Source organism: Rhodamnia argentea, chromosome 3 (genome assembly GCF_020921035.1).
Source record: "Rhodamnia argentea isolate NSW1041297 chromosome 3, ASM2092103v1, whole genome shotgun sequence".
Classification (NCBI taxonomy): domain Eukaryota; kingdom Viridiplantae; phylum Streptophyta; class Magnoliopsida; order Myrtales; family Myrtaceae; genus Rhodamnia; species Rhodamnia argentea.
This window is the reverse complement of record NC_063152.1, coordinates 11,919,250-11,946,808: the sequence shown is the minus strand read 5'-3', so window position 1 is coordinate 11,946,808 and position 27,559 is coordinate 11,919,250. Positions and strand designations below refer to the sequence as shown.

General features: G+C 38.8%; 3 protein-coding genes across 5 annotated transcripts; 1 reads left to right on the top strand and 2 right to left on the bottom strand.

Annotated features, from left to right (window-relative positions):
- Positions 1 to 29: 29 nt before the first annotated feature.
- Positions 30 to 4,278, bottom strand: LOC115753776 (probable LRR receptor-like serine/threonine-protein kinase At5g45780). The gene is made up of 11 exons (XM_030692579.2): positions 4,078 to 4,278; positions 3,803 to 3,935; positions 3,616 to 3,687; positions 2,894 to 3,037; positions 2,718 to 2,789; positions 2,578 to 2,637; positions 2,048 to 2,112; positions 1,813 to 1,968; positions 1,380 to 1,718; positions 630 to 1,021; positions 30 to 469 (listed from the first exon to the last, which is right to left on the bottom strand). Exons 1-11 carry the CDS (start codon positions 4,172 to 4,174, stop codon positions 149 to 151), a joined length of 1,851 nt encoding a protein of 616 aa, XP_030548439.1. The 5' UTR covers positions 4,175 to 4,278; the 3' UTR covers positions 30 to 148.
- A 6,769-nt stretch (positions 4,279 to 11,047) lies between these two features.
- Positions 11,048 to 15,925, top strand: LOC115753763 (O-fucosyltransferase 8). Its single transcript, XM_030692552.2, has 10 exons — positions 11,048 to 11,569; positions 11,900 to 11,985; positions 12,070 to 12,169; positions 12,329 to 12,408; positions 12,696 to 12,784; positions 14,073 to 14,193; positions 14,263 to 14,406; positions 14,593 to 14,927; positions 15,026 to 15,266; positions 15,528 to 15,925. Exons 2-10 carry the CDS (start codon positions 11,941 to 11,943, stop codon positions 15,870 to 15,872), a joined length of 1,500 nt encoding a protein of 499 aa, XP_030548412.1. The 5' UTR covers positions 11,048 to 11,569; positions 11,900 to 11,940; the 3' UTR covers positions 15,873 to 15,925.
- A 762-nt stretch (positions 15,926 to 16,687) lies between these two features.
- Positions 16,688 to 25,010, bottom strand: LOC115753764 (SAP30-binding protein). 3 transcript variants are annotated; one of them, XM_048275948.1, is made up of 8 exons: positions 24,410 to 25,010; positions 23,953 to 24,013; positions 23,109 to 23,341; positions 18,479 to 18,680; positions 17,767 to 17,898; positions 17,576 to 17,664; positions 17,390 to 17,492; positions 16,688 to 17,112 (listed from the first exon to the last, which is right to left on the bottom strand). In XM_048275948.1, the coding sequence occupies exons 1-8, from the start codon at positions 24,812 to 24,814 to the stop codon at positions 16,916 to 16,918; spliced, it is 1,422 nt and encodes a 473-aa protein (XP_048131905.1). In that variant the 5' UTR covers positions 24,815 to 25,010; the 3' UTR covers positions 16,688 to 16,915. The 3 variants fall into 3 exon arrangements, with proteins under 3 accessions (XP_048131905.1, XP_048131906.1, XP_030548413.1); XM_048275949.1 differs by having other exon boundaries at positions 23,109 to 23,338; XM_030692553.2 differs by having other exon boundaries at positions 16,967 to 17,112; positions 17,374 to 17,492; positions 24,410 to 25,009.
- Positions 25,011 to 27,559: the final 2,549 nt, after the last annotated feature.

The following is a 27,559-nucleotide window of genomic DNA, read 5'->3' as shown; positions in this document are numbered from 1 at the left end:
TGAGACCTGATATGAACATACATAAGTTGCATTCTGAGCCTCTCGAAGACTCGCTCCTGAAAATCCTTTCTGATATAGTGTAAGTTCAGATCAGATGCTCAAATTATATACAGTTGTATCTGGAGCAGGTGCCGAGCAAAAAACCTCATCATCTGGGTCCAGAGAGCTCCATAGCTTCGATAATGAACGAGGACTCCTCGTGGATGTCACTATAATTCCTAGAGAAACTACATTCTCTGTTTTCTCCTAGGTGGTTGTTCCCACCTTGTGAATCGTCTGTGCTTTCGACTTGTCCGAGACCTTCTAGGACCTTCAGAACGTCGGACATCTTTGGCCGGAGGTTCGGGTTCGACTGAGTACACTGCAGGGCCAGTTCTGCCGCCTTCTCTAGCTCCAGCACATCGAAACACCCTCTCAGATCCCTATCTACCAGGACTTCAAGCCTCTTTTCTTCATGCAAGGTTCTCACCTGGCAAAGTGGACAGGAAATTCAACATGTTACTTAGGGTGCAAGCCAAATCGATCAAATTTCTGTATTCCTAAAGCAGAGTGTAACCAGAACAATCAGAAGGAATCCGAACAGTATGTACCGCACAAATGCTTATATATGGAATGCGAACAGTACTAACCCAGTCAAGAATCATTCCTTTCTGAACCTGACCATTTCCAGCACCTAGTGCCTTTTGCCCAGTTATAAGTTCCAAAAGCAGTATCCCGAATCCAAAGACATCGGTTTTCTCTGAGGACTGTCCAGTCGAGAGATACTCCGGGGCGATGTGTCCTACAGTACCACGTACTGCAGTAGTCACATGAGACTCCCTCCTATCTAACAACTTAGCTAGACCGAAATCACCAACTATGGCTTCAAAACTTTCATCTAGGAGGATGTTTGCTGCCTTCACATCCCGGTGAATTATTTTCGGATTGCATTGTTCGTGCAAATACAGAAGTCCACGGGCAGTGCCAATGGCGATAGACATTCTTCTCTTCCAGTCCAGAGATGGCCTTTCGCGACAAGTCTCTGTAGCGGAGATTTAAGGCACTCAAGAAAGTCAGAGTAAGATAATAAGACTATCACGTTCTGTTTTACAAAATGAGACTGGGAAGGGGCAAAACATAAGATGAATCCAAGACCTCACGGATCATCATAAGAGACGGCAAGCCATCGTTCAAAGATGAAATAATCATTTATTCAACATATCAGAAGTCTGCTCCGTATAATATGCTGCAATACTTAAAGTTGTTAAGTGACTCTGAAGTCCTCAACTGTCTAGAGTCTAATCTCCTGCTTTCAAAAGACCAAATGAAGACAAAGAAAGGATCAAGAATGCAACAATTGGCGAGCAGAGAGGCGAGCTCGCAAAAAAGGAGAATCAAACCTCTCAATCGGTCTGCCACACTTCCATTTGTCATGTAAGGATAGACGAGCAATCTCTCTTCTGGTGTCATACAAAAGCCATAGAGTCTTAAGAGGTTTCGGTGCAGAGCTAGGCCAATCATCTCGACTTCGGTTTGAAACTGCACTTCACCAGTATAGTTTGGGTCCTTCAGCCGTTTGACCGCCAACAATGTACCATTGGGAAGACATCCTTTATAGACTACTCCATATCCACCTTGGCCGAGGATGTTTTTGGGGCTAAAGATTCCAGTCGCTGTTTGCAATTCACGGAAAGTGAACCGCTTCAATTGGCCAATCTCAAATTCATAATCCTGCTGTACTGTGAATTCACGTGATGGAAAAGACTCCCAAGTCACTAGAAAGATGGATCATGTAAGATAAAAGCAAAACCCAGAACTGTGTCAAGGAAGTACCGTAGGCATTGAAGAGAAAACGCGATCTGTACCAATGTACCCAGCAAACGAGCAACATAACCGAAACCACGAACGTACAACTGATGCCGGTGGCTACAGAAAGAACCCATCTGTTATGACCATCTGCCCTCTGAGGTGAAGATACTGCAGCTGTTCCTGCTCCAGAATAGTACATGAACTCTTTTTGCATTTTGTGAATATTTATCATACGAAAGTAGTCAACTGACTGCATTACCGTTCATCGGTTTCGAGATGCCTGCGCAAGCTTGTGAAGTGCAGAGGAAACTGTTTCCTGAAACACTACGAGAAGTACCATGAAGTGTTAAATGCACGGACCAGCACACCTATCTTGAAATTTATTTGATCATATGATAGTAAAGCATAGCAAGAATTTGAAGTCTAAGGCCAGCCAATACCTTATTTGAAAAAAAAAAAAAAAAAAAAGCAGGAGCCGGGACATCAGGATGTAGTTGAATGAACATTGTTAAAATTCTTGTAGCACTCCAATAGAAAGATGCATCATACAATTACGATACAATCATGATCTACATCCTATGCTTTGCTCTTACTTTGCTGCACTTGACTCCGTGAAAAGAAGATTCCATGGATAACCAACATTTTCTTACATTTTTGCTTAAATTTAGTCTAATCATCCTGACTCCTTTGTCAGATAGCAAAAATCACAGCCCCATAAATATATCATGCAGTGACAGGAAAAGAAGGATGCAGCTTGTATAATAAAATATGTCGTCCGATGGTGCTCACCTGTAGCCCTTTGCAAGTATTTTAGGAGTTGGACCACTAAGATTATTGAAAGATAAATCCCTGTTTAATTTCATTTATCAGCATAATCACAGATCTACAAAGCTTAATTTGATGAGAAAACAACAGAGCGGAACACATACAAGAATGAAAGACCTGAGAGATTTGCCACCGCACTAGGTATCTGCCCTGATAACTTGTTTCTGCTCAGCCGCCTAAACAACTTAATATGGGAAAGGTTCAGAGGGCTCGAAATAGACACATACAATGCAAATGCTAGAGGAGAAGAAAAAGACAACATCATCAAAGCAAAACTCACAAATAAGTCAGATGAACTAGGAATCCTAGTGAGCTCGGGATGTCCCCAACAAATTGGTTTCCCGAAAGATCAAGAGTCTGAAGTTGTGAAAGCTTTCCTATCTCAACTTGGACTGGACCAGATAGTTGATTGTTCTGCAATAATCTTCAACAAAGACAAAAACTGAAAATCTACAAATGAAACTTCATGTCTCAAATCCGTGCAAACACTTGTGAAAATGAAAGGGCTCGTTCTAAAACGTATTTCGGATCATGTCAATTAAAACCCAAGATAAGTGAGTCACTACTGAATCAAAGGGTAATATCCTCTGTCCACGTCTAGCAGAAAAATTGCATTTGGCAAGTGACGTTAACACATCATCAAGCGCCAATTTTGTATACATACAGGCAGCACTTCAAGTAGATTCTGAAAATGATAGCAGACTCATTGCATGGTACTATGAAGATCAACTTATCCACTAGAAATGTACAGAATATATCAAACTTGGATTAATATACTCGATCTCCTGCTCAACACCCTCCAACTAGTCACTGACTTGCACAAACGCTACAGAAGACACAAGCCACTTGAATCACAGATAAAATGCTCAGTGGAAACGATCAAGCTGTCACGTGACAATAAAAAAAGAAAGGATATTTATGAAAACAGAATTTCTCTTTGCAGAAAAAGCAAATAATCTAAAACAAGTGAAACAAAAAGGTGGAGGATGCTGAAAAGCTTACAATGTCCTCAACTGACTCAGGTTTCCAATGCTTGGTGAAAGCATTCCTGATAGTCCAGAGCTGGCCATTTCGCTGAAAACAGCAGACAAAATCAGCAAAACTAGGAGTTCAACCGATGTCAAAGAAATTGATGAAGATAACAAAAAGGAAAGTCTAGGAAGCTAATATGAGGGATGACATTGCTTACAGAGAAATGACAAAGCCTTCAGCAGAGCAAGCGACCATGTTCCAAGTGCATGGATCCACAGAATTAATGTCCCAACCTTCCAAAACGTGCAAATCGTCCCTCATTTTGCTCTTCACAGACATCAACGCTGCCACTGAAACATAGAAAAATTGCACAAAAGCATAGACACCAACATCTTTAAGTTGAAGTAAAACAGAGAAATGCAAATCCAAACTCATTCAATCCCTGAAAACACAAGGCAACGCTAAAGGAAACATATTCATGGAGAAGACCACCTTCATAGTTGACACCCTTTGGAGAGAGAAGAGTATCGGAGGCCCTGACAACCAGAGGATGAAGAAAGAACAAGACAAGAAGCAGTTCCACTTCCATGGAAGAGAGTCACAACCAGACAAGACTGTTCTTCCTTCTTCTTGCTTCTCCTTTCGGGAACTTTATGCTTAACGAGCCACTTTCACGGATCGTTTTCTGGGTTTTGACCCGATGAAACAAGAAGCTCCCCAAGATCTTCTGACACTAGAAAAGAGCGCACAACTTTCTCCTTGTTTTTCTCTTCTCCCAAATTTTGTCTTATTTTTTGCTTTCTTTAAAGCGAGGTTGCCTGTACTTAGACGACAGATGACAGCACAACCTTGGAACCTATCACTTCTCGAGTAGCTAAAAACAACTTGGAGACAGGACCGATTGTACAGAGGAAATAGCAAGAGAAAATGAAGGCAGTTGGTTTGGAAGATGTGAAATTTACTCTTTTTAAACAATTTTTTAGAATAGTTCGGTCATGAACGTAAGACCAGGAAAGTTGTAGATGGTGTCATTTTTAAATTTTGTGAGTTGGGAATTGGGACTTCGAGATTTGGATCCAACAGAGATTGTCCCCCGGTCCTTGGTTAATCAATAGGAAAAACACAAGATGACATAGAAAGAAGTCCACATGCAAAGCACAAGCTTTCAGCTAGCTCCACAATGGTAGGAACCTCTTCAATGGCCACCTTCATACCAACTTTCTTTCTTGGCCATTTTTTGTAAATTGTACTAGTTTCGGTTCTATTTCATACACATTAAAAAGGACATTTTTGTTTTCTCGTGAACGCAGTACATACAGGACGGGGATATTGGAATGGAACAAGAAATTGGCATAGGAAATTCGACGGTCTAGTGTCGTCTATAGAATTTAAGATACCTAAATGCTGTTGACATAAAAAAAAAATGTTCAACTGTTGTAGTCGACAGAAACCGTCGAGCAGTAAAGTTGAAGAAGCCATTGAGTAGTGAAGTTGGCAATCTTGATATAACTGTATGTGGATAAGTATTGCTAATTCGTGAGAACCACGTAGATCGATTTAATTTATTAGTAATCAATACTTCGTAAGAGCCATGTAGATCAGTTTAATTTCTCCGTAATCGTTTGCAACTATCAATTGTGAGCCATAAGTACTCACATTATGCCCTTTCTAAGGGCTCCCAATCAAGCACATAGCTCAATGTTCTTCAGCAATTTCATTTAATTTATCTTTCCTGCAATTGACATTGTTGGCAATGATTGTTCGCACTTCAAATTTCCTTATTGTTTGCTTTCTTGTTCAAATCACCAAAGGACCATATGCAACCTTTGATGATTCATATCCATCCATCCACATTCATCTTTTCAGTGAAACATGGAATCACACACCTGATTTTGCCAATCACCATCTTTGAACAGATTGATAAGAATGATACCGCACGAGCATCCAAGATTAGTTACGTTTCTCCTACCTAGTACCTTAGGTGGTCCTATGGATAATGGTAACCGCTTAAAATGAGAAGTTGAGAGTGCTTCATAGCCTTCTTTTTTTTTTTTTTGGTCTATCTTATTTTCAATTCTCATCTCTCTAACTTTTGCTTTACCTTTTTACAGACCGCCGAGTCAAACCGTACGCCTATGATACTAGCATCCCCACCCCCTAACCCTTAACCAGTAGGGTTGCATGCCTATTGGCACTTCATAGCACATGTATAGTGTGTATTTTAAAAGGTTTATCTATCACAAGTCATCATTAAAATACTACCTACACTGGCCATCCAACTTTTTTTTATTTTAACCGGACAGAAATGTGCTGAGCCCGATAAAATTTGATTACATTAATCGAATCGGGCTATCCAGCATCTTATCATATATTCTATTAAATTTTAATAACCTATTATCACAAACTAAATTGTTATATGATTGATGTTAGCTCAGCTTTATAAGAGTTTCTAGGCAACATTACTTGCATAGCACTTTGAATGGCTAATTTTGCAAAAAAAAAAACCCTCAAATTGGTATACCCGTGACAAATTAAATCCAAATTAATTTTTTGATCCCAAACCGATGCATCTATGACAAATTTACCTTGTGTTAGTTTCCGTTAAATTTTACCGTCAAATTATTGAGTTAGATGACACATACGGTTGACGGGTGTACCGATTTAGAGTTTTACCTCCATTTATCACAAGTGTACTAGTTTAAAATTTTCTGTGATATTAACCCAGTTCAACAAAAATTAACGGAGGTAAATTTGTCATATATGTACTAGTTTGGGATTTTTGGTGGTCAAAAAATTAACTTAAGATAAATTTGTCACAAGTGTACCAGTTTGAAGTTTTTTGTAGTAAAAAAATCAATTTAGAGTAACTTTATCGTGAATATATCCCAGTCTGGAATTTTTCATTATGTTAACTCTATTTCGAAAAGGCTGGAATTTTATAAAATGACTCTTGCAACGTCCTGCATGTAATGTGGTCACCTGGAGACGATCTCAAAAGACTACCCCGACCAACAAAATTACCAACGTGGAACGGAACGCCATTCTATGAACTCATAATTGTTATTTACCAGCAAATTCTTATGCACAGTGTACATTTTATCCTATCATTTTGTGGAATTTAACACCACTAAATTTTGAGACACAAACTTAGAATTGTAAACTCTAAATCGCAACAGATAAAAATTAAAATTCAATATTTAATGTCGAATTTGATAGCAAAAAAAATATCATCAAAACTAACATCAACTTACTGTAAATTTTATTGTAGCCTTGAGTTTTTTCTGAAGGGGCTTTTACATTAACCGGCTACTTACCCGCCCTTTTTATGTAGTTTTATGAGTGCGGTCAACATCACATTAGAGAGGAAAGAAAAACTTTTAGATCCTTTTGCTCCTGGAATTATGGTTAATGTGATTTATTGAAAGACATGTAAAATCTCTCGAGAAGAATGTGATATGCACTAGTTTCACTAAAGAAACTCTCCTATTTACAAGAATCATAAAGAAATAACAGCTGAAGTGAAATCACAAATTTTAAGCATTTTAATTGACTCGATCAAGTCCTAAACCTTTGCAAAAAGCAGCAGTCGAGTCTTAAATATTTCACTGCAAATTTATATTGAAAAGTGCAATTGAAGGATACCACGTAAGCCACTATTGATTAGGATGGCGTTATTTCCACCCCTATTTTGGTTAAACTACTCCTTTTTCAATCATTGTACCGAAATATCCTTCTTTCTCTTCAATTTATTGATTTTTTTTATTATCAACCAAACCAACATAATTGCCTTGGTTTTTGTTTTCTCTTAAATTATCGATGTCACAATATAAAAATCAAATTACTCCCAATAAAATATCATCTATCATGCATTATGTTATCACTTTGCCTAGAGAAGGTCGTTATTTTTAATTTATGGTACCATTTTTTTTTAATTACAGACGTTATATAAATGGTTGCACATTTCTAGTTATGACGTCTTATGAATATATAATTAACAGCCTATTTTTTATGAAATAGTTTGAAGGAAAATTTATTTCAAAGTTCACAGTTAAATTGAATCTAATTATCCGGCAAATTTTGACCTTGTGGATGATTTTTTGAATAAATTTGTAGGTTTCTAAAGTAAAATATCGATGGTTTGTGCTTTCTTTTGACCTATTCACATTTTAATATGAATTGCAGATGGGGTTGAAAATTTATTTACACATTTTGCACTTTCAAAATAACATCAGATTATTTTTAGGAGAAATTTTTAAGCATATTTTAAAGTTTTGATCTACTTTCTTCGATATTGAATTTGCAATTGATATTAATTACTATTTCTTCATACCAAGAGTTGAAAAGTATGTGTATATCCTCTGTTAATATTTAGATATGTATCAATATGTTTGACATTTGGTCATGTTTTTAATAAATTAACCTTAGCTTGCTACTTTCACCCCCTTATTGGCTCCTATCACGCCCTATCACATTAGATTGACCACATTACCTAGCGGGTCCCACTCTTGATATAAAATTATTTCTTTACTTTTTTTATTTCTTTTTTTAATTGTACTAAAAGAAAAATTTACCCACATTCCTTCCAAACAATTTTTTTTCACACGAACCGCTTCTTCCACACATTACATTTCAATGTTTCCTTCATGTATGTCTTCTTCTGAACTTATTCACCATTATTATAATCTAAGGAAGCACTAATCAAGAAATGTTAGTTTTATTTGTAAATTGTTTACTTTAGTTTCTTAGATTCTTATCACGATCGTGAATTTTTTTTACTTTAATTTTTGGATTAAAATTACGAGAATATACTCAAAAATGAAATATTATAGATGTAAGCATTATACACAATATACTCATAGATTATCATCTTCCGTGTGCTTAAATTATTTTTTCAATGATAGATTCCTAGTACAAAAAAATAAAGAAATATACAACTCATTAATATAATAATTAACTTTTTTTTGTCAAAAACACAATAATTAGTTAGTTATCTACCAAATAAACTATTTTTTTGGAAAAGAAACACAGATTTTGTTTCAAATGGAGAAAGAAAATGCAAAAAGACAACAACAACAAAAAAAGGGGCACGCATCAATCTCAAATGCATCCCACATTTAACCTTAACAAAAGTTGTTTGAGAAGAGCATGGATAATTTCGTCTCTAGTAAAATTGAAACAATTGAAAAAGGAAAAAAAAGGGTTAGAAATAATCTTAAATCAAGAGTGGGACCTGCACATGGCACTATAATCAATTCAATGTAAAAAGGGTGTGAAAACCCAATAAGGAGTTGAAAATAGCGCGAGCCCTACATTTATGCTATTTTCACTTGTGGTCCTCTTTGGATTTCTCTATATCATGTATTTATCAAATAAGTTTAAAAAAAAAAAAAACTCAATTGGCACTAATGTATAATTTCATTACTTCGCTAATATTGCATGATGCCATTTGTGAAACATAACATTTTTCAAAAAAACTGTCATACTCAAGATTGGAAAAATCATATATATCGTTTTGAAAATGCCAAAATAATCAACGATTACTGATGTATGTGTATTGATTGAGCAGAACATGGAGATAGACATGTGAGTCAATATGCAGATGATGTCCTAAGCATGTGAACTGATATGAGGAATGCTTTGCTTCTATTAACGGTAAAAAATGTATTAAGCTTGGAAGTGTCTACAATCTAGATGGACCTGAAACGAAGGACACAAGCCTAGAACGAGGTATTCAATAAAGCTTGGATGGACTATAGTAGAAGGTAAACAAGTTTTACTTGAGGAGTTTCCTTGAAGACTTGGAAAAGACCATGAAACGGTGAACTGGCTAGAGCCATGATTGCCAAAATGCTTGGAAAGACCAAAAGATAGAAGACCGAAACTTAGTTTTCCATGAAAAATGGCATTGAGCAATTCAGAGATTACAAAACCGGAAATTCTAATACCAATATTCAGAAAATAGACATTCAGCGAATTAACAAAAATTTCATATTGCTAGTGCGTTGTTATATCGGATTTTCCTGATTTTCGAAATTTCCGCAAACACAATTATTTTCATTAAAAGCACCCCATGACAAAAATGAACATTATTATTTCTTCAATAATTGTGATGACGACGTAGTATTTTCCATCCTCTTAGAGGTACAAATTTCCAAATATGCTAATTTTTCCAGAAATTGCCAAAAATTTGAATAATTCCAACATTTTCCAAAAGATTCACAGATCATAGTATGTGCCTTGCCCAGTCCAACGGTAAAAACGGTAAAAACGTTACTGCACTGGCGACGAACGCAGAATTTCCAAATTTTTCCACTTACTAATTTCTATGTTCGAGAGAAAGTTACATTATCCACCGGCTCGCAACTGCACTTTTGGATGCTCGTGTACGTTTCAAATGACGAGTCGGATTTGCGCACCGTCACCGTCCTACTGATTCAAGGTGAAGAGAAGTAACTGTTCATTCGGTGTGTATGGTCGGAAACTCGCCGGAGAACCACCTGCGAAGGAAGAACAGAAGTTTAATGACAACAGAAACAAATGGAAGAGCCAAGCCGGAAGAGCTCTGGTACAGTGAAAAACAGGCACTTAGTAGACTGGCAATGTCGTTTTCCGGTGAAAGTCGAGCGCCTCCGATGAGCCTCTGACCAGCTTCGACCTTTACCTCTCTTCTCTCCCTCGGTTTCCCTCTTTCCTCGGAGGCGGGTACGTGAAAACGAAAATGCAGCCGAGGGGAGTTGACTTTCTAAACTGCCAGTGGGTTGGGTTTGTTGACTTTTCCAATCATGGAAGCCTAAAGCCAGCTCTGTTGGCGATAGGCTAACAGATGATTTCTTGATCTTCTGAAAGCCAAGCAACAACTACTTTTATTTGTTTGAACTTCAGTTTTGGTCTGTTACAGAAATAGTTTTGTATTTTGATTCACCCACGTAGTTGGTTTGGCGCATGTACGCCAAGCAACACCAAGCAATTGGGCAGGTTCGGTCGGTCCGTCGTACTCGCTCCTAAATTCAACCATTTTCATATGTGCATCCTAGGGGAATTAACGTGGATTCACTGCTTCTTCTTCTTCTTGTCTAAGTTTCCCGGGAATGAAGATGAACATAAATTAAGTCGTCCCAAAGAAAAAAAGAAAAAAGCTTGTCCTGTTTGGTGGCAAGTAGTTGTTGGGGTTGGAGGTGACGACTATTCTTGAATGAGAAGGTAATGTGTTTCAGGTGTCTTTTTTAGTTCTTGATCTCTCGCTTTCCTCTTCCTACTCCCATTTGTATATAGAAAGTCTAATATCGATTTTCACCAGCTTCTTTGCTTTGATTCGAATCATGCTCAGTTCGATGATCTTATCTTATCGAATTTTACGTTTCTCTTGAATTTTTTGTTGATTCAGTCTCTGCCACCAAACTCCAGAACTAAGTTGAACGTGTCTAAACCAGTTGATGGGTCACTTTCAGTTGGAGTTGGAGTAAGGTTATATACATAACAAACAGTTCCAGGGAAATACACTATCTATAGAACGTTAGATTCTCTCTCTAATGGTGCTGTTCTTTGTCAATGATCATATAGAAGTACCTGACATAATGAAGGGAGTCGTTTTTGCTTAGTCGATTTACGCGAGTTGAGACGCTGGACGTCCACGTCCCCATTTCCAAAATGCCGACTTCTTGTGGCAGAAAGATCAGAAGTTTCGAAGCTTGGAAGTCGGATGGGAATTGATCCTTGATTTAGTCGGAAAATGTCAGGATGTGAGAATCATTGGAACAAGGCCATGCAAATGCATGGATTCAAGAATGAGCCTGCAAAATTCGGTGCTTCTAAGGGGGTCTCTACGGGTAGAAGGACGTTCTCGTTTCGTAGGCATGTTAAGACCGTTGGTTTCGTGTTTCTGTGGATGGTTTTCTTCCTCCTGTTTGATGAGTTTATGGTGTCTATATTTGATTCGGTAAATCTTCGCAATGTTTCAAGACCGGCCAAATCAAGCAGGCCAAAGGTACAACCTGGCTTTTCCTCTTGCAAACTGTTCTATCATACTGATTTGACTTTGAAGCCTTCCTACGGTAACCTCGATGCCTCTAATTACCAAACGTGCACAATGATTCTTGACTCTCGTAATAGGAGAATTGATCATGTTCTAACATGTCCATCTTGATCAGGGGACTCGGCTTTTTAGAGGCATAGAACTTGTGTTAGCTTGTGCTGCGAATCAACTGAACTGTACTGTGCTTTTGGTCTTTATTTTCCATAATAGCGGATGCAAATAAGGTGTACAATTAGTCTCTAATTATATGGTTGCCACTCTCATTTGTTGTTCCAAAGGAAGACAGGAATGCCTCTGGTGAAGTAGAAAAGCCAGCGGTAAAAATGTACGACCGGCTTCTGCATATGGCCTCAACAGCACTCGCCGAGGTATGCCATCAAGCGGTGCAAGTTTTTGGTTTAATGACTAAACTTTTCCCGAAACGTGATGTTGAACGTCGCCCATGCTTTTAGGGAGAGTTCAAGCAAGAGTCGTCTAGTTTCTGGGAGGAACAACATAGGCAAGCCTCTCTGTGGAAGCCCTGTGCAGACAAAAAGGTCCACACAGGTTCAGGTACAGAACACACCTGCCTGGATTTTGCTCATCAGCAGCGAAACATGTTTGTTCTTAACAGCTCTTTAATTGCTCGGTGGGAAGTGGATGATTTAGCCGAGAAATCCTAAATAAAATAACTCAGAATTTATGGAGTATAATATTTTCTTTCGTGACCAGGAAAATTGGGTAGTAGCCGAGGGGATAATGGCTACATACTAGTCAGTGCTAATGGTGGACTAAATCAACAGCGAGTTGCGGTAAGCATCGACTATTCAATCTTGTGATTCTGTATTGCATTAGAACGCCTATCAATTGCGAATTGCCAACTTTGTGGGGGATATAACCTTTGGTTCATTGTTATGTATGCAGTCTTCAGTTCTCTAAAATTAATTATAGTCTCGTTACAATTTCTCTCCAAGACCTATGGAACATGACAGTGTTTACCTGACTTGTGACCATATTATGATTATTCTTTTATGATTTCTCCGTCTCCGACAGCTAAAAGGAACACGGTGTAATCACAATCTGTGGCTGACTTATGCAGATCTGTAATGCTGTTGCTGTTGCGTCTCTTCTAAACGCCACTCTGGCTCTTCCAAGATTTCTGTACAGCAATGTCTGGAAAGATCCTAGGTTTGCCCTGACTTCATGTACATACTTACATAGTTCGTTGCATCTTTTGCAGCAACCATTTCACCTTGTTGGCTGATTAAATAACTCTATGGTAACCTTTCATTTAGCCCCCATAATGAGTAAAACTCTAGAAGTGTTAGGAAATGGTTTTGTTCAATTTGCTTATCATACTAGAGATATGGAGGTATCTATAAGGAATCCCATTGAACTAGGGGCAGTACTCTGCTCCTGATTAACATTTCATGATTCACCGCCTTACATACGTTCTTGATTCATCAAGTGCTCAAACAATTTTATTCTAAGCTGAATAGTATCCCGATTCGCCAATTGTTTGCAAATTCGCATTGAATGGGGTGGCTAAGAACACAAATTTTTCATTTTTTTTTTAGAATGTATCTGGGTTATGCACCATACATTCAGACCAGAGATAATGCATATATTATATAATAAGTGATCGCAGCGGGATTGCAACAAATGAGAAATAGTTCTCGACCGACCTTAACAAGGGCAGGAAGAAGCTACAAAAGGAACTGTTTTTCACAAGAAACATCATTGCTAGCCATTATCTTGAATTACTAGAAGGCCTACAAGCATTTCTTACATTGTCCAAACTATGGGTACTGGATGTCTCCCAATGAAAGAGAAATGAATGACCAAGTAATTCTTTGAACAGAAGTGTGGATTGTCTGCAAATGAGGATGCTGACTCCAGATGCAAATTTCATACGACGTTTGACCAAACAATGCATGAACCGAAACCCAATTTTGAATGACCCTGATTTCTGAGTTGGTTATCAATGGATTTGTGGGGCCTTTAAAGTCTTTCCATGGTTGCTCAAATTGTCGATCGTCATATCGGCCTTATAGCTCCCGTTTTAGGCTTGAAATGATCAGCCTGCTCTAGAGATTCCTCTGCAATTCATTTTCCAAGCATATCAAAGGTCTGAAGAAACTGGTTATGGAGGTTGCCACAGAATGAAATCATTCTGTTCATTTCCCTTTGAAGTCCCTACCTGACAATCATGCTTCTAGCCTTGACCACCTACGGCAATCATATGATGGGATCTGTTGTTTAGTATGACATCGGCCAACTCTTCCTCAGATCGATCTTCAATGAGATGAATATATTGTGTGTTTTGGCAGTTTCGCCATTCATGAACAAGTTTTGCTTCAAGTACTTCTTTCTGATGATACCTGGGTCTCTAGCATGGAGCAGTTAATAATGCCTAGTTTGCATGCATAATTGAATCTTTCAAAGAAGCCCGCTTTATTAATTGTTGAAATTGCAGTCAATTTGGGGATATTTACCAAGACAAGTACTTCATGAAGACTCTGGAGGGAGATGTAGACATTGTCAAGGAACTTCCCCCTCATCTGAGATCTGTGGATTTTGAAGCAATTGGTAGCCAAGTATGTCGTCGTAATCCGCCTTTATTTGTTTGAAATTTTTGGCAAACGATGTCCTAATTGTTGTACCAGATTACTGATGCAGATATTGCGAAGGAGGCCAAGCCAGCCGATTATATCTCAGGTGTGCTTCCGATCCTAAAACGGAACGGAGTTGTACATTTCCTTGGATTTGGAAATCGCCTAGGCTTCGATCCAGTGCCATTTAGTCTTCAGGTGAATAACTTCCCTTACTGAAGATAGTACAGATTTGGCATATAATTATGCCTATCTATGTTAACCAGCTCAAATATCTGGAAGCAACCTACATTACTTCAAAGTCTATGACTGGCGTTCGGTTTTCGGTTTTCTCTTTATGCATCGTGGTGGATCGTCCTAATGCTTCTTCATATTCCGTTCCAGAGATTAAGATGCAAATGCAACTTCCATGCCCTTAAGTTCATCCCGAAAATCCAAAGGGCAGGTTCATTGTTGGTAAGGAGGATCAGAAGGTATGATGCTTCTCGGAATACGTTAGACAAACAATTGCTCGGAAACTTCCTACCAGTGCCACCGCTAGGAAGACACAACATCGCAAGAGGTCGGTCCAAATATCTAGCCTTGCACTTGAGATTCGAAGAGGACATGGTAGCATACTCCCAATGTGAATTCGGAGGCGGTGAGGATGAGAGAAAAGAACTTCGAGCTTATCGAGAAGTTCATTTTCCTCTGGTCATGGAACGCTTAAAGAAGACAAAGTATGACTTCTCTTTCTCAATGGACTAATGGGTTTCTTGCTTGGCTTTCCAACAAGTTTTTCTTAAATTTTATTCCTTCTATTTTGCTTTATCGACAGGTATGTGTCTCCGGCAGAACTGAGAAAGTTGGGCAGATGTCCACTGACACCAGAAGAAGCCGCACTTGTTCTCGCCGGCCTCGGCTTTAAGCGAGACACGTTCATCTACCTGGCGGGGTCGGACATATATGGAGGAATGTCGAGGATGCGACCGCTCACCGGCCTTTATCCCAACTTGGTCACAAAGGAAACTCTCCTCGCTCCAAGCGAACTCTCCCCGTTCAGGAACTTCTCCTCCCAGGTAAATGAACATGGGTTTGCTTCTTCTGCAGCAGCAGATTTCTTCCTCTGCAACAGTTTTTACTTCCTGTATCCTCGAAACGATTCTACAATCATGCTCCAGCAGTGGTTTCAAATTTCAACAGTTCATTCAGGTGGCTTTCCTTTCCCCTGAAGTGGACAGAGTTTGATTCCAATGCGCAGATTGGAAAACTGTAACAAACAATGGTCGGACGTCGGTGGCATAATGACCTGACGATGCTATATGATCATCTTATTGCAGCTAGCGGCATTGGACTTCATCGTATGTGCAACCGCTGATGTGTTTGCCATGACCGATTCGGGGAGTCAACTTTCCTCCTTGGTGTCCGGATTCCGCACTTACTACGGCGGAGAACATGCTCCCACCTTGCGGCCCAGCAAGAAGAGGCTGGCGGCAATTTTGGCACGGAGCGCCACCATAAGATGGAAAACGTTTGAATATAAAGTCAGGAAGTCGATTGAGGATGGCCAGAGATCGCAAGTGAGGCGTTTCGGGCGGAGCATATATCGCCAGCCCAGGTGCCCGGAGTGCATGTGCAAGTCCCCCTACCAGTCCCATGTCGCGCCCTCGAGAAATTCCTCGTGAGCCTCTTTCGCCTTTTCGACGAGCGATTTGTACATAGTAAAAGGGGTGGCGGCACAAAGCTCAGTTCTGCTGAATCTCTCTGGATCTGAGCTCAGGATGACAATTTCAGTGATCTGAGTTCTTCATACTCACTAGCCGCATCTGCTCTATTTGGCTGCTGAGGCTTCAATTTATCATTTTCAATTTCTTTTCCTAGTTTTTAAACCTTTCTGGTTAAGAAGGCATGTTGAATTAGTTTCATTTTTTCCGATCGCCACGTTGAAGAAACGTATTGATTTCTCATCTTCATTAGAACTTTGGAAGTGATGCTGTCTGCCATTAATACCACTCCTTTCTCACAAGCGAAATGAGGAACCAGCCTCGCAATCGCAATGTTTCCGCCAAATCCAAGAAGCTGGTTCAGAATATAAGCGAAAGCAAGGCCACCGTTGAATCTTAATGGAGATTGAATTTTTCATTCTCTATGTCTCCGTGCAGCTCGCTTTGTCGCCTCCGGCATGGCATGTTCATCATTCGATCCTATTTTGCCCGCAGACGCTTTTTCCCCTAAAATTTCAAGACCGTGTCATTCCCAGGTTTGTTTGCCTATTCTGGAAGTCTAGCCCGACACTGAAAATTTACCATTCATATGCGCTCGAGGATGAGAACAGTAGACATCATTAACATGACCATTTGACAGCATTAGAAGGAAAGCCGCCTTCCATGTTGGCAAACGCAAGCTTTCTTAGATACAAGCGCGGGTTGTTTAACAGGCGATGTTCCACAAGTTTGAAAATTTTCACGAATTCAATGCTATCGACGAAGTTAAGAACATATTTTAGGAGACTCCTCGTGTTTATAAGAGCCCCGGAAATTTCATTTATCAAATTTACTCATTCCAATGTTGCCGCCCAACAGTTCATTGCAGAGTTACCCTAACAGTACTTAATGTTGGACAGATTATTATGTCCAAAATAAGGTCAAACATGCCAACAATACCTCTGGTAGATTTTTACTTTCCATTTGAGAAAACACTTTCAGAGTATATAAGAAGATTCCCTCTTTCAATTAGGAAGAAAAAAAAATTGAGGGTACCGGATTTGTGTTGCACGCTGTCTAGCAGGATTCGATCTGATTTTTTTATTACGAAAATAAACAAAAGTCAACCTGATGTTTCTATAATTGATTTCAACGTCAGGATCTTCTATCCAGCTTCCTCTCGCCAGATCTTCTCTCTTCTGCCTCTCTTCGTCTCTGTTGGCTGCCATTTCAAATAAAGATTGCATCATCACTTAAGAGTACCAGGGATAATCCGTGAGTTTAAGTCCAAAAAATGCATGGGAAAAGAACAGGAGTTGATGTTTTGAGCATGAAGGATGAATCTCGACAGTGGAGAATTTTTAGGTCATTATGATTAATTGTGAAGATGAGGAAAGTAAACTGTTCCGAATCAACCCTCGATACTTCTGACTTGCTGACTACTTCTAAGAAAAATTAAGTTAAAAAAAGATCATGGACTCACGCGAAGGCTGTATAACCTGCACCAGCATTTGCGGCAGATAGAATTGCAGCATGAGCAGCAACAGTGGACACAGATTCCTGTGCTCCTGATGGCAGGGGATTTTTCCTGTCACCATCCACCTGAAATAACAAGCAGAATCTGTCGATTCAGTCAACTGAATAGAATCTAGTTGTGGATACTCACATGCAAAAACAAGTTAGACCTTATCCCATTTTGATTTTTTGTTTTGCCGGCCATCCCGAGCAGCTAGATCACTAGATCGCAAACCACCAGAAGCAGCAGTTGGAACACCTGCAAGAGGAGCTTCATAAGAACATGAGAGACAACAGCTACCCCATTATAGAGTTGTTCAAACAAATACTAATACTACATTTACATGGATTGCTTTTCAACCTGCAACAGGCACATTAACTTTGGGCAAGATAGCAGGTGCTCCAGCTTGAACTCCACTAGAAACAAATTCGACCTGCTGACTCTTTTTCCTCTCTTGTTCCTTTCTTTCTACTTCTCGTTTCATGTCAACCTCTGTACATGGGAATATTATAGGTAATTGCCCAAATAATACATGAGGCGAAAAAATTTACGATGAAAAATAGAGATTGCTTTTGACAATGACCATCTGAGTGTTTCTCAGTAACACATATACCTTGTAATCACATGAAAGGCAATAAATCTGAATTCAGCACACAACCAATGCAGTTTTTAAGTCACCTGACCGAAACAATCATGTGGGAAACTCTGAAAAGAAAATTAGTTACGAAACAAGAATACTATTGCAACATAGTAGCATCATGTACCTGAATTCAACCAGCCTGTATAACAAGAAAAGATCGTACCAAAGAAAAATTCAGAAATTCTTATTCACTGAAGAAAAATGTAAAGCTCCATTGATGCCTCTTTCAGGCAGTTTTAGTCCACTCCTTGGTCATGTGACACAAACAGAAGAAACTTTGAAAGATGGTATGCAGTTCAACAAAGGCAAAACGAAACACAAGCCTGATGAGAGAAGAGACTAATTAACAAAACAAGATCACGGCAGAATTACAGCTTAATCATCAAGGCAAATGAGTGCATCAAAGAGATGTTGAGAAGAAAGGGTAATAACCTAATACGTCATAATAGTCACTTTGATCGTAACCATGGGGATCAAACACCTCCTTTCTGAAGCAAGATCCTATCTGATCAATATCTTGATATCTCACTGAATGTAGCAAGAAGTCTGGATTTCGGTAGTCTTTCTTGTTGCGCACTTCAGCGTTGAAACTTTTTCCAGCTCTTTTGTACGCAATAAATTTTCTCACTCTCTCCTGCACCAACAATGCAGAAGGAAATCAACAGAAGAAACTAATTCTACTTGTTACAACTTCAAGAGATACATAATGTAAATTCCTCACTTAAAAAATCTTTATACAATCCAGTAACTTGCAAGTACGATGATACAGTATATCTCGGCTAGCATCACTTATTCAAATCCCGAATTGGAAGTGCAAGATGAAAAGAGACCGAGGAAGAATATCTCAAAATACACCCAATTCATGATGTCCCTAGATTGTTCTTATTTTTAAAATAAACTGATTTTCTTAGAGTTATGAACAATTGAAACTTCATGATCCATCATCATAGTATAATCACAACAAACAAATTTGTCTTTTCTATCCTCATAATTCATTGGCCAAAATAACAATCCTTCTACCCCATCTTTCCCATATTGCGTGCTTCTCAACACATCGTATTCATTTCAGCATTATATTTTGAAATGAGTAAAGGTAAAGCTGACTGTAGTGACAACATATGTGAGATTGTCGCAATATAGAAAACATCTAAACAGTGACAAGAATAAGGTAGAGCAAGTGCCCGGCCACTAGTCATAACCACGGATCAAGATTTGGGGGTAATGCATAAACCAAAACTCGAGATGCCATTTATGCCCACAAGATGAACATGGAATAACAACCTGATGTATGATGAAAAGCGACCCAATTTGGATCAGGAACTCCCAAAAATAAACTCATGGTCAGCACACCTAGACTTTATTAAGTGCCACAATTAACCTTAGAATAGCCTCATACAATAAAAAACATAGAACGGCTAATACTTAATCTGAAATCAGATTCAAATCTGGTATGCCGAGATAGGCTTAAATGGGCTAAAACCCCATTGTCATACTTCAGATTCACACTTGAAAGTATTATTCTATAAGTACTCGACATGTCACTATTATACTATGACAATGGTATGTCTCCACAAGTTCTCTACAAGCTACAAATCAAAAGGTTTAAGGAAAAAGTATTCCAATTTCCACCATGGGATCTCAGAGAAGACATGGAGCATTTAGAATTTTAAAGACAAAGGAGACAAAACAAAAACCATCAACCCTCCCCAAAAATAGTGCAATCCTGGTGCTCAAAAACCCATTTGAATTGAACCTGTAATGCCCAAGGTACTCAAAGTTACTTTTGTAACTGTGATTGATGAGGTCCCATGAAATTTGGTCGCAACACTGAAGCAAGAAACAGTAAGCTTCTTAAACTTCGTATAACAGATCTGCAAGATTCTCTAGACTCAATAAAACTAATTTAATGCTACCACTCCTAGAGTATCAACATCAAATTTCCGAAGCCACAAAACATTATAAATTTGCAAAAAAAAGTTAGAATAGGACCTGTCAATTATAAACGTAAGTGTATCAAGTTCTCAACTGATTGATCATACATAATCTTAGTGTTTCATTATATAAAAACATGTGACTACTAAAAGATCACCCAAAGATTTCAGTCGTTTGATTTCCTTTCATAATTCTAATGAATGGAGAAAGGAACTCCATAGTCTTGAAAAAGATGGTAAGATGTCTAATTGTCAAAGAAATCCCAAATAAGATCTAGAATTATGCACTCATCAGAGGAATGGTCATCGGCACCGCTATTTTGGTGCAGCAAAGAGGCTTACCGCTGCCTACCAGCTCTCATTGCAGAGGAGTGTGAAGGATAGCTCTCTGTTCTGGAATCTCTAGCTTTTAATCTAATGTTGCCCTAATCAGTTTGTCCAGTTGGAGTTTAATTTTGTCATGTCACCCACAGATTTTAATTGTCTGATTTCTTAGCATTAATGGAAGCAGGAAATCTACATAATTGTCAAAAAAGCAATAAAGTATCAAATTTTCCTAGAAAATGCAAACAAAATCTGCAACTATGCCAGACCCATCAAGAAGGGTAGTCAACCTCACTATTTTGGTGCTAGAGCCGCAGCGAAGACGCTTTACCATTGTCTACCCATTGATATTGTAGATGAGAGTGAAAGATGGCTCTGTTTCCAAATTTCTATCTTTGAATCAAAAATTGCCCTAATCAGTTTGTCTAATTGGACTAATTTTTTTTATCTCCTTTGCTTTCCATCTTCTTTTTTTTAAGTTGAGGCTAGTGAAATGGTATGTTTTACTAGTGCCAATTGTCTGTTTCCATTCTATTACGATTTGAACTTCTTTAATGCCCAAATATCCAACAAAAGAGCACTTGTCCAGATAAGTCAAGCCAATCATGAGTATTACGTGTGAACCTCTTTTTATGGCAGTTCACCTAGACCTATCAAACGGGTTAGGATTTGGGTCGGGTCGAAAATAGTCCGACTCATATTGACCCACATCCAATACAAACCTAGCGACCCATACCCGCTAAATATATAGATATTGCTAAAACACTGTGGATAATTTTTATATTTAAAAAAAAATCTGATTTTTTTGCAATTTTTATATGTTTCTTTTTTCTTTCTTTTCTTTTTCTTTTTTCTTCTACATCCGGAAGAGGGTCACCGCGACGAGGCGACCGACAAAGGGTGACTGCCAGCGGCTGGTGCCCGGCCGGCCACCGGTGACCATTGCCGGATTTCCTAGAAAAAATGAAAAGAACGAAAAAAAAATAAAAAATTTATAAAAAATGACTTGTTTATAACTCACTTAAACTTATTAGATAACTAACCCATTTATGACTCATTTAAAACCCATTTACGGCCCATTAAGTTATTAACTAACCCGATAAAATATGGCTTCTAGACCCATTCCGCCACCTCTAAGTTCACCTCATGAATGCTTAGGCAATTTCCTATGCCTTGAAATTTTCCAAAGAAAAGTATCCGACCTTGATATCAAGAAACAAACATATGTTGTCTCCAATCATGCTAACATGCATTCAGTTGCAAAGTGCATGTGTTCTGTTTGTAAGATAGAAATATATCAAAACGGGGCAACATGGACATCAAACCATTTTGGAAACTATCAATATTACATTTGAACCAAATAGGCTATCTACAAAATTCTAACATGTTCATATATCTGAAAAATGTTGCCTTGTTCCATTTTGTAAAGAAAACTATCAACCAACCTCTCAGTACCCAAGTATCAATCCTGGTATGTGTCACTCTCTTCCACTTGCAATCCAGTGAGAAACTATAGCAGCGAGTAAAACTCTTTAACTTCCTTTCCATTTGCCACTGGCCACAAGTAATCCACTCCAACCCAACACACGTCCAAAAGTACCCGTTAAACAATTAAAAAAGGAAAACCCTAAGAGATCATTCAGCTTCACCCGTATTCTGCCAATCCCCTGATAATAAAAAAGAATAGTTCTGACACAGTTTCTTTTGCAAGTTCATAATTCCAACATCTGCGGCAACACTATGCCCCTTCTTTTAATACTGTGACTTCTTTTCTTTAAAGCTTGTCGAGCAAAGAGACCAACACTAAACTGTAATGCCACTTTCCAGTCTGTCCACAAGAATTGCTTTTTACACACATTCCATCCATAGTATGATCCAACAAAAGAGTTCTTCACTCTCCGACTTACGAACTCGAAAAACTATTGGAAAAGATATTTTATTATTATTCTCAATGTCATCATGTTTTAGTGCATTAATGATTTGGTGAAATGAGCACAAATGATCAAGAAGAAATAGCATATAGTTATAGTTCATTCAACAATTCATAGATTCAAGATTCAGTAATCGCCTTCAATGGAATTAAAGTGGAGGAACACCAATACCAGGAGTTCTAAGGCTGGGTCACTGAGATCATTCTGTTCTTTCACCAACTTGCTCTAACTCTATATAAGTCCTATCTTCCAGTTCTTTGCTAGTTTACACCAACAGGAACATAGAAAACTGACTTTTGAAGCCAATAATGCCGATGAACTTAACATGTATTGGAAAGTGATCCATTTTTGCAGAAACATCTAGAAGCATCCAGTCTAATAGTGGGTAGTTGAACCTAGTGGTGTTCAAGTCTCTTAAGGAGTAGTTGGAGTTTGTAGTATGAAAGGAGTCCACATAAGCTTGTATCTAGAAGGATCCCAAAAAATCTCTTCACCATGTCGGTGGAGATTGCCTATAAAAGGGCTAGGCTCATTTATGTAGATGTGTGAGGAGTAGACCTCCACCATGTGAGGAGCTAAACAAACACAAACTACATCCTTTGCAATGCTCACCCATCACTTGTCAACTATTTTGGTAAACTAATCAAACTATCCTTGTCCCATGAAACCTTGCCAATATCCCTTAAAGTACCCTATCTTACCCTTGTCCATCATCTACCAAACACACAGTGCACACATGTACACTTGCACATCACTATCAAACAAAAAACTAGCATCAATATCAAATATTCAACAACTTTATAGCTTCTTAAGTCTCAAAAAGCCAAATAAGGCTCAACCAATTTCTACAGCAAGGACCTAAAGTAAGTAGATTACCTGCAGCTCCTCTGAGCACTCGTCTGTTGGTGGTGAGGAAAGAAACTTGTCCAATGGATCAATACCGTCAGAAACCTTAGTAGAATCTTCACCTTCTATGGGTTGTGCTTCTGTGGCATTTCTCAGATCAGATTGCGATGGCTCTATATGCCCAGACAATAGAGAAATATCTTGGTTATTTGGTGACACAACCTGCACAGTTTCTTGAGTAGGCTTTTCCTGGTAATCACCTGCTACAAAATAAAAGAAATTAACTGACAAGAAGGAACCAATAGTGCCTCATATGGATGTCACTGTAACAAAACAATAATTTTATCAAACATGAGCACATCAATGAGAAGAAACCATTTTGACTTAACAAGCATTAGACCTTCTTCCGAATTTAAAGACAACACAAGGCAAAATAATAATACAAAAATTGATGTTATCCTCCATTTAACTTAACTCAACCAATCAACTTAACTAACTTAAGCACATAATAAAAATGTCGAACCAAACAGAACAAATCAAAAAGGTCCCCAAATCTCAGGGTTCATTAAAGCTAAAGACAAAAGATTAGGTCACGTGACACATGTTAAAGCCATCACCCAAAAAACCTAGTGAAGGTAACAGACTATCAACATCATCATATAAGATTGTAAAAGTAAAATGGGTATCCAATTCATAATCCCAATGACAGGAGAAAAGCTGAACCTGCTCAAAGAAAAGATATCTGACTCGACAACACAGATACGTGCAAAGAAAAACTCATTCAAGTCGAGTGAAACCCAAACCTGCGTTACACACCAAAAAACAAGAAAGGAAAATGCAAATGAATGGCCCTGCTCCACAAACACATACATACCATTTTCCGTTTGGAGTCTTTCATCAAGCATAAAGTGGCCGCTGCTGTCTATTTCCCCTTCCTGAGATTGAGCAACAGAGAAACAACGTAAGCAATGACCATGCTTTCATCCATGATGCAAAATACCAAAACTAATAGGAAACAAGACTGCGAAATCTCAATTATGGTGCTCGTACAAACATATGAAGGAAGACATCTGATTCTGCACTAGGAAGAAGCAGCAACCCAAAATCATCAGAAAAGTGACCAACCTCGAATATCAATAACGATTCAATGCCCCTCATCAAGAAAAAGAGCGCAAAAGCCAACTTACACAATTTTTTATGCTACTGGCACGCAGGACAACACGTATTGCCCAGCGTAATAAATCATTCGCTTTGTTATCCACAGAAAACACGAAACAGCAATTCAACCCTACGCTTGAACAAGTCCTAATAAACCATGAACGAGAAAGTACCTCAGCTTCCGGAGACATCACGACTTCATCGTGCCCGTAATCCACGATGCACAGCATCTCATTCCTCCTCCTCACCTCCACGGAAACTGCCACCTCCTCCTGCGGCGGCTGCACCCGCTGGATCGGCGTCGGGCTCTCCGCCGTCAACTGAGGAGTGCTCTCGTGACCGGAGTCGCTAGCCGCCATCCTCTCACTACCAACCCTAGCACCGTCTTCCCTATCGCTCGCCTCCCTGGGATCATCCTCCACGCGCTCCGACCTTCGCTCCTCCTCCGCCACCTCGCCTGGCTCCGGCCGTTGCCGCTGCTCGGCGTTGTCGTCTTCGGCGTCTTCCATCTCGTCGTCCTCGTCGTTGTACACCGACAGGAGCATGATTCCCTCCGATTCCTTCTTCTTCGCGGCCATGACTCGTGGTTTTACTGAATCGAGCTCTGGGATCGAAACCAATTTGAAGAAAGCTTCGAATTCGTCCGCTGGGATTGTGCTAGAAGCTGCGAAGGACGAGGCCGAGCTAGAACAAAGAGGAACTGAGGAGAGTCTGGTCGGGAGCCTGATTTTGAAAGAGGGACTCGGAGTCGGAGACGAAGCGTTTTGCGATACCTTGTAAACAAGCATCGCCTCCGTAAACGGGCATCGCCTCCGTTTTTTTTTTTTTTTGGTCCAAAGGGCATCGCCTCCGTTTATTTGACGATAAACAAATGATTTAAGAAGTATTTTTAAAAAAATTAATAGCTTGCATTTTTAAAATAATTAATTCAAAAAGTTATTTTATTTGTAAAACGATAAAAATATTCTTACTTCATTTATTTACGTGAAAAAAGCCTCAAATTTATTGTAATTACGTCAATTTAGTTTTAAATATTTATTTTTTCAATTGAGTCATAAATATTTTACATTATGTCAATTTGGTACATGAATAACAGGTGTCTTACGTGACATAGGCAGCGCCGACCAGGACACTTAGTAGTAACACTTCAATATTTTCTGAAATTTTATTAGTTTTTTAGTTTTCTTTTCTTTTTGTTTTTTTTTTTGTTACCCACGGTGGTTGACAAGGGTCACTGGCGCTTGTTGGCCACTAGGCAAGAGCCACAAAAGCCCTCGCTTGTGATTGCATGCGCCTCGCCCATACCATCTTGAGGCACGACTAGCAAGGTCATGGCTAGGTTGCCTTCGCCTAGATTTTGACGAGGCGACGTCGACCGTGGTCGCGATGGCCTCTCCAATGGCCAGCAAGTTCTGGCAATTCATGTTGGCCATTGTGGATAACAAAAAACAGAAAAGAATGAAGGAAAAGAAATAATAAAAAATTAAAAAATATTAAAATCTTATCAGAAATTGTCCATGTTAACGGTCTCACACCATATAGGATAGGCGGCATCCGTGTCGGCGATTTTCAATCCATATTGGGCAAATGAACTAAATTGACACAGATACAAAAAGTTTAGGACTCAAAAAAAGGCTTATGATGAATTAACACAATTACAAAAGGTTCAAGACTTTTTTTTATATAATTTTCTCTTTATTTTTTAGGCAATATAGGCGATCATTTTTAAAAAAATATTTTTCAAATTATTCATTTTTTGCGAAACAAATGGAACCTTCATGACTCAATTCGAAAGATTTTGGTGCAAAGGATTATGCTTTAAATATGCTCGAATTGCAAGCAAAACCTCCTATGGTGCATTTTGGACTTTTAGGGAAAGCAACTTGCTGGGGCCACTGGCCCGGCCTGAATACATGGGGTTTGGAATTTCTTAGCCCGGTCTGCAGGTCAGAGAGCCGAACTACATAGGCCGATTCGGCCCTAACCCGAATTATGTATTTTATTTTGTCACGAAAGGAAAAATTATGTTAGTACCAATATTTTTTTACCTAAAAATCACTTTTTAAATGTTTGACTTCATCAAGGTGCTTCGAGCATAAATAATGCATCATCAAAGCTCTGTTTATTTTGCAAAAAATAAACAATTTGAAAAACATTTTTCTAAAAGGATCTCTTGTATTGCTTATAAAAATGAACAAACTGCTGTCGCTGTTTCTGCAACTAAACTGCCCGAGGGAAAATCCAAGGGGACCTTGAACTTTCTTGGCTATTTCTTGAGTTTCCAGACCAAGGACAAGCCCGTGCGGTGCCTCATGGCGAATCATCCCTATATTCATAGTCTCTTCATTAGGTTGTATTTACATGTTTCATGTTTTAATCATGTAATGGATCATTGCGAATTTGAGACGATGTATGCATATGAAAAGATAATCGACATGATTGAAACACGAAGATATTATTAGGCTACCTTAATTGGTAATTAGAACGGTCAATAAGTGGATCACAAGCACTAACATTCAGAAGAGATGACAAACACAGAGATGTTGCTCTCTATCAAAACTGGCCAAAATCAATCATCTGCCTTCGGTAAAACCTGAGTGAAGTGGTGAATTCATTTGGAAGGGAGAGCAGAAGAGACAAGACAAGACAAGACACTCATCATATACAGTAAGAAAAGTCACAAGTGAAAAAAAAAAAAAATTGTACAACATAAAATGCAGGAGATGTGTCTCCACGCATGAGTGAACCGGTTGAATAGATTCCAGCCGAAATTCCTAATCCCATCACGAAACACGTTGAGGCATGAGTATTACAAGCTATGCATAGACAAAAGAAGCAATTGAAGAAATATTTTTCTGATAACAGTCACATGCAACCCATCTTAGAATTTGAGATATATGTGTCATACTTCGGGAAATTGCACAAGAAAAGCTTGAATTTTTTTCAAATTCCCGTAATGCTATATGAAAAACAGTTAGAAATGCTTGATTGGCTGGGGATTAAAAGGACAGTGATAGAAAAAAAAAAAACCATTTGAATGCCCAAACCAATCAAGCACTCAACCACTTTTCCTATAATCCTGAACAAAATGACCCGGGATTTGACAAGAATTCAAAATTTTCTTCCGCAACTTCCAATCAGCATCTATGAAGTATCTATGAAATGAGAAATGTGACACATATAACTTGAAATCTGAGAAGAGGTCCATGAGTCAATTGTCAGACAGACTATATTAATGTATAGGAAAAATATTTCTTCACTTGCTTCTGATCTCCATCTTTAACTCATGATACCCACGCCTCAACGTGTGACGTGACAGGATT

What these genes read in the sequence shown, in the direction of transcription:
- LOC115753776 (XM_030692579.2), bottom strand. Translation starts at nt 4,174, where the DNA reads ATGGAAGTGGAACTGCTTCTTGTCTTGTTCTTTCTTCATCCTCTGGTT. An exon ending in CTCTCAGGTCTTTCATTCTT is followed by an intron (nt 2,638 to 2,717) that starts GTATGTGTTCCG and finishes GAAATTAAACAG; the next exon opens with GGATTTATCTTTCAATAATC. An exon ending in AAGGAATGATTCTTGACTGG is followed by an intron (nt 470 to 629) that starts GTTAGTACTGTT and finishes CCACTTTGCCAG; the next exon opens with GTGAGAACCTTGCATGAAGA.
- LOC115753763 (XM_030692552.2), top strand. Translation starts at nt 11,941, where the DNA reads ATGTACGACCGGCTTCTGCATATGGCCTCAACAGCACTCGCCGAG. An exon ending in AATGTCTGGAAAGATCCTAG is followed by an intron (nt 12,785 to 14,072) that starts GTTTGCCCTGAC and finishes TTGAAATTGCAG; the next exon opens with TCAATTTGGGGATATTTACC. An exon ending in TCAGGAACTTCTCCTCCCAG is followed by an intron (nt 15,267 to 15,527) that starts GTAAATGAACAT and finishes ATCTTATTGCAG; the next exon opens with CTAGCGGCATTGGACTTCAT.
- LOC115753764 (XM_048275948.1), bottom strand. Translation starts at nt 24,814, where the DNA reads ATGGCCGCGAAGAAGAAGGAATCGGAGGGAATCATGCTCCTGTCGGTG. An exon ending in TGATGTCTCCGGAAGCTGAG is followed by an intron (nt 24,014 to 24,409) that starts GTACTTTCTCGT and finishes GCTCAATCTCAG; the next exon opens with GAAGGGGAAATAGACAGCAG. An exon ending in AGTTAATGTGCCTGTTGCAG is followed by an intron (nt 17,665 to 17,766) that starts GTTGAAAAGCAA and finishes CTCCTCTTGCAG; the next exon opens with GTGTTCCAACTGCTGCTTCT.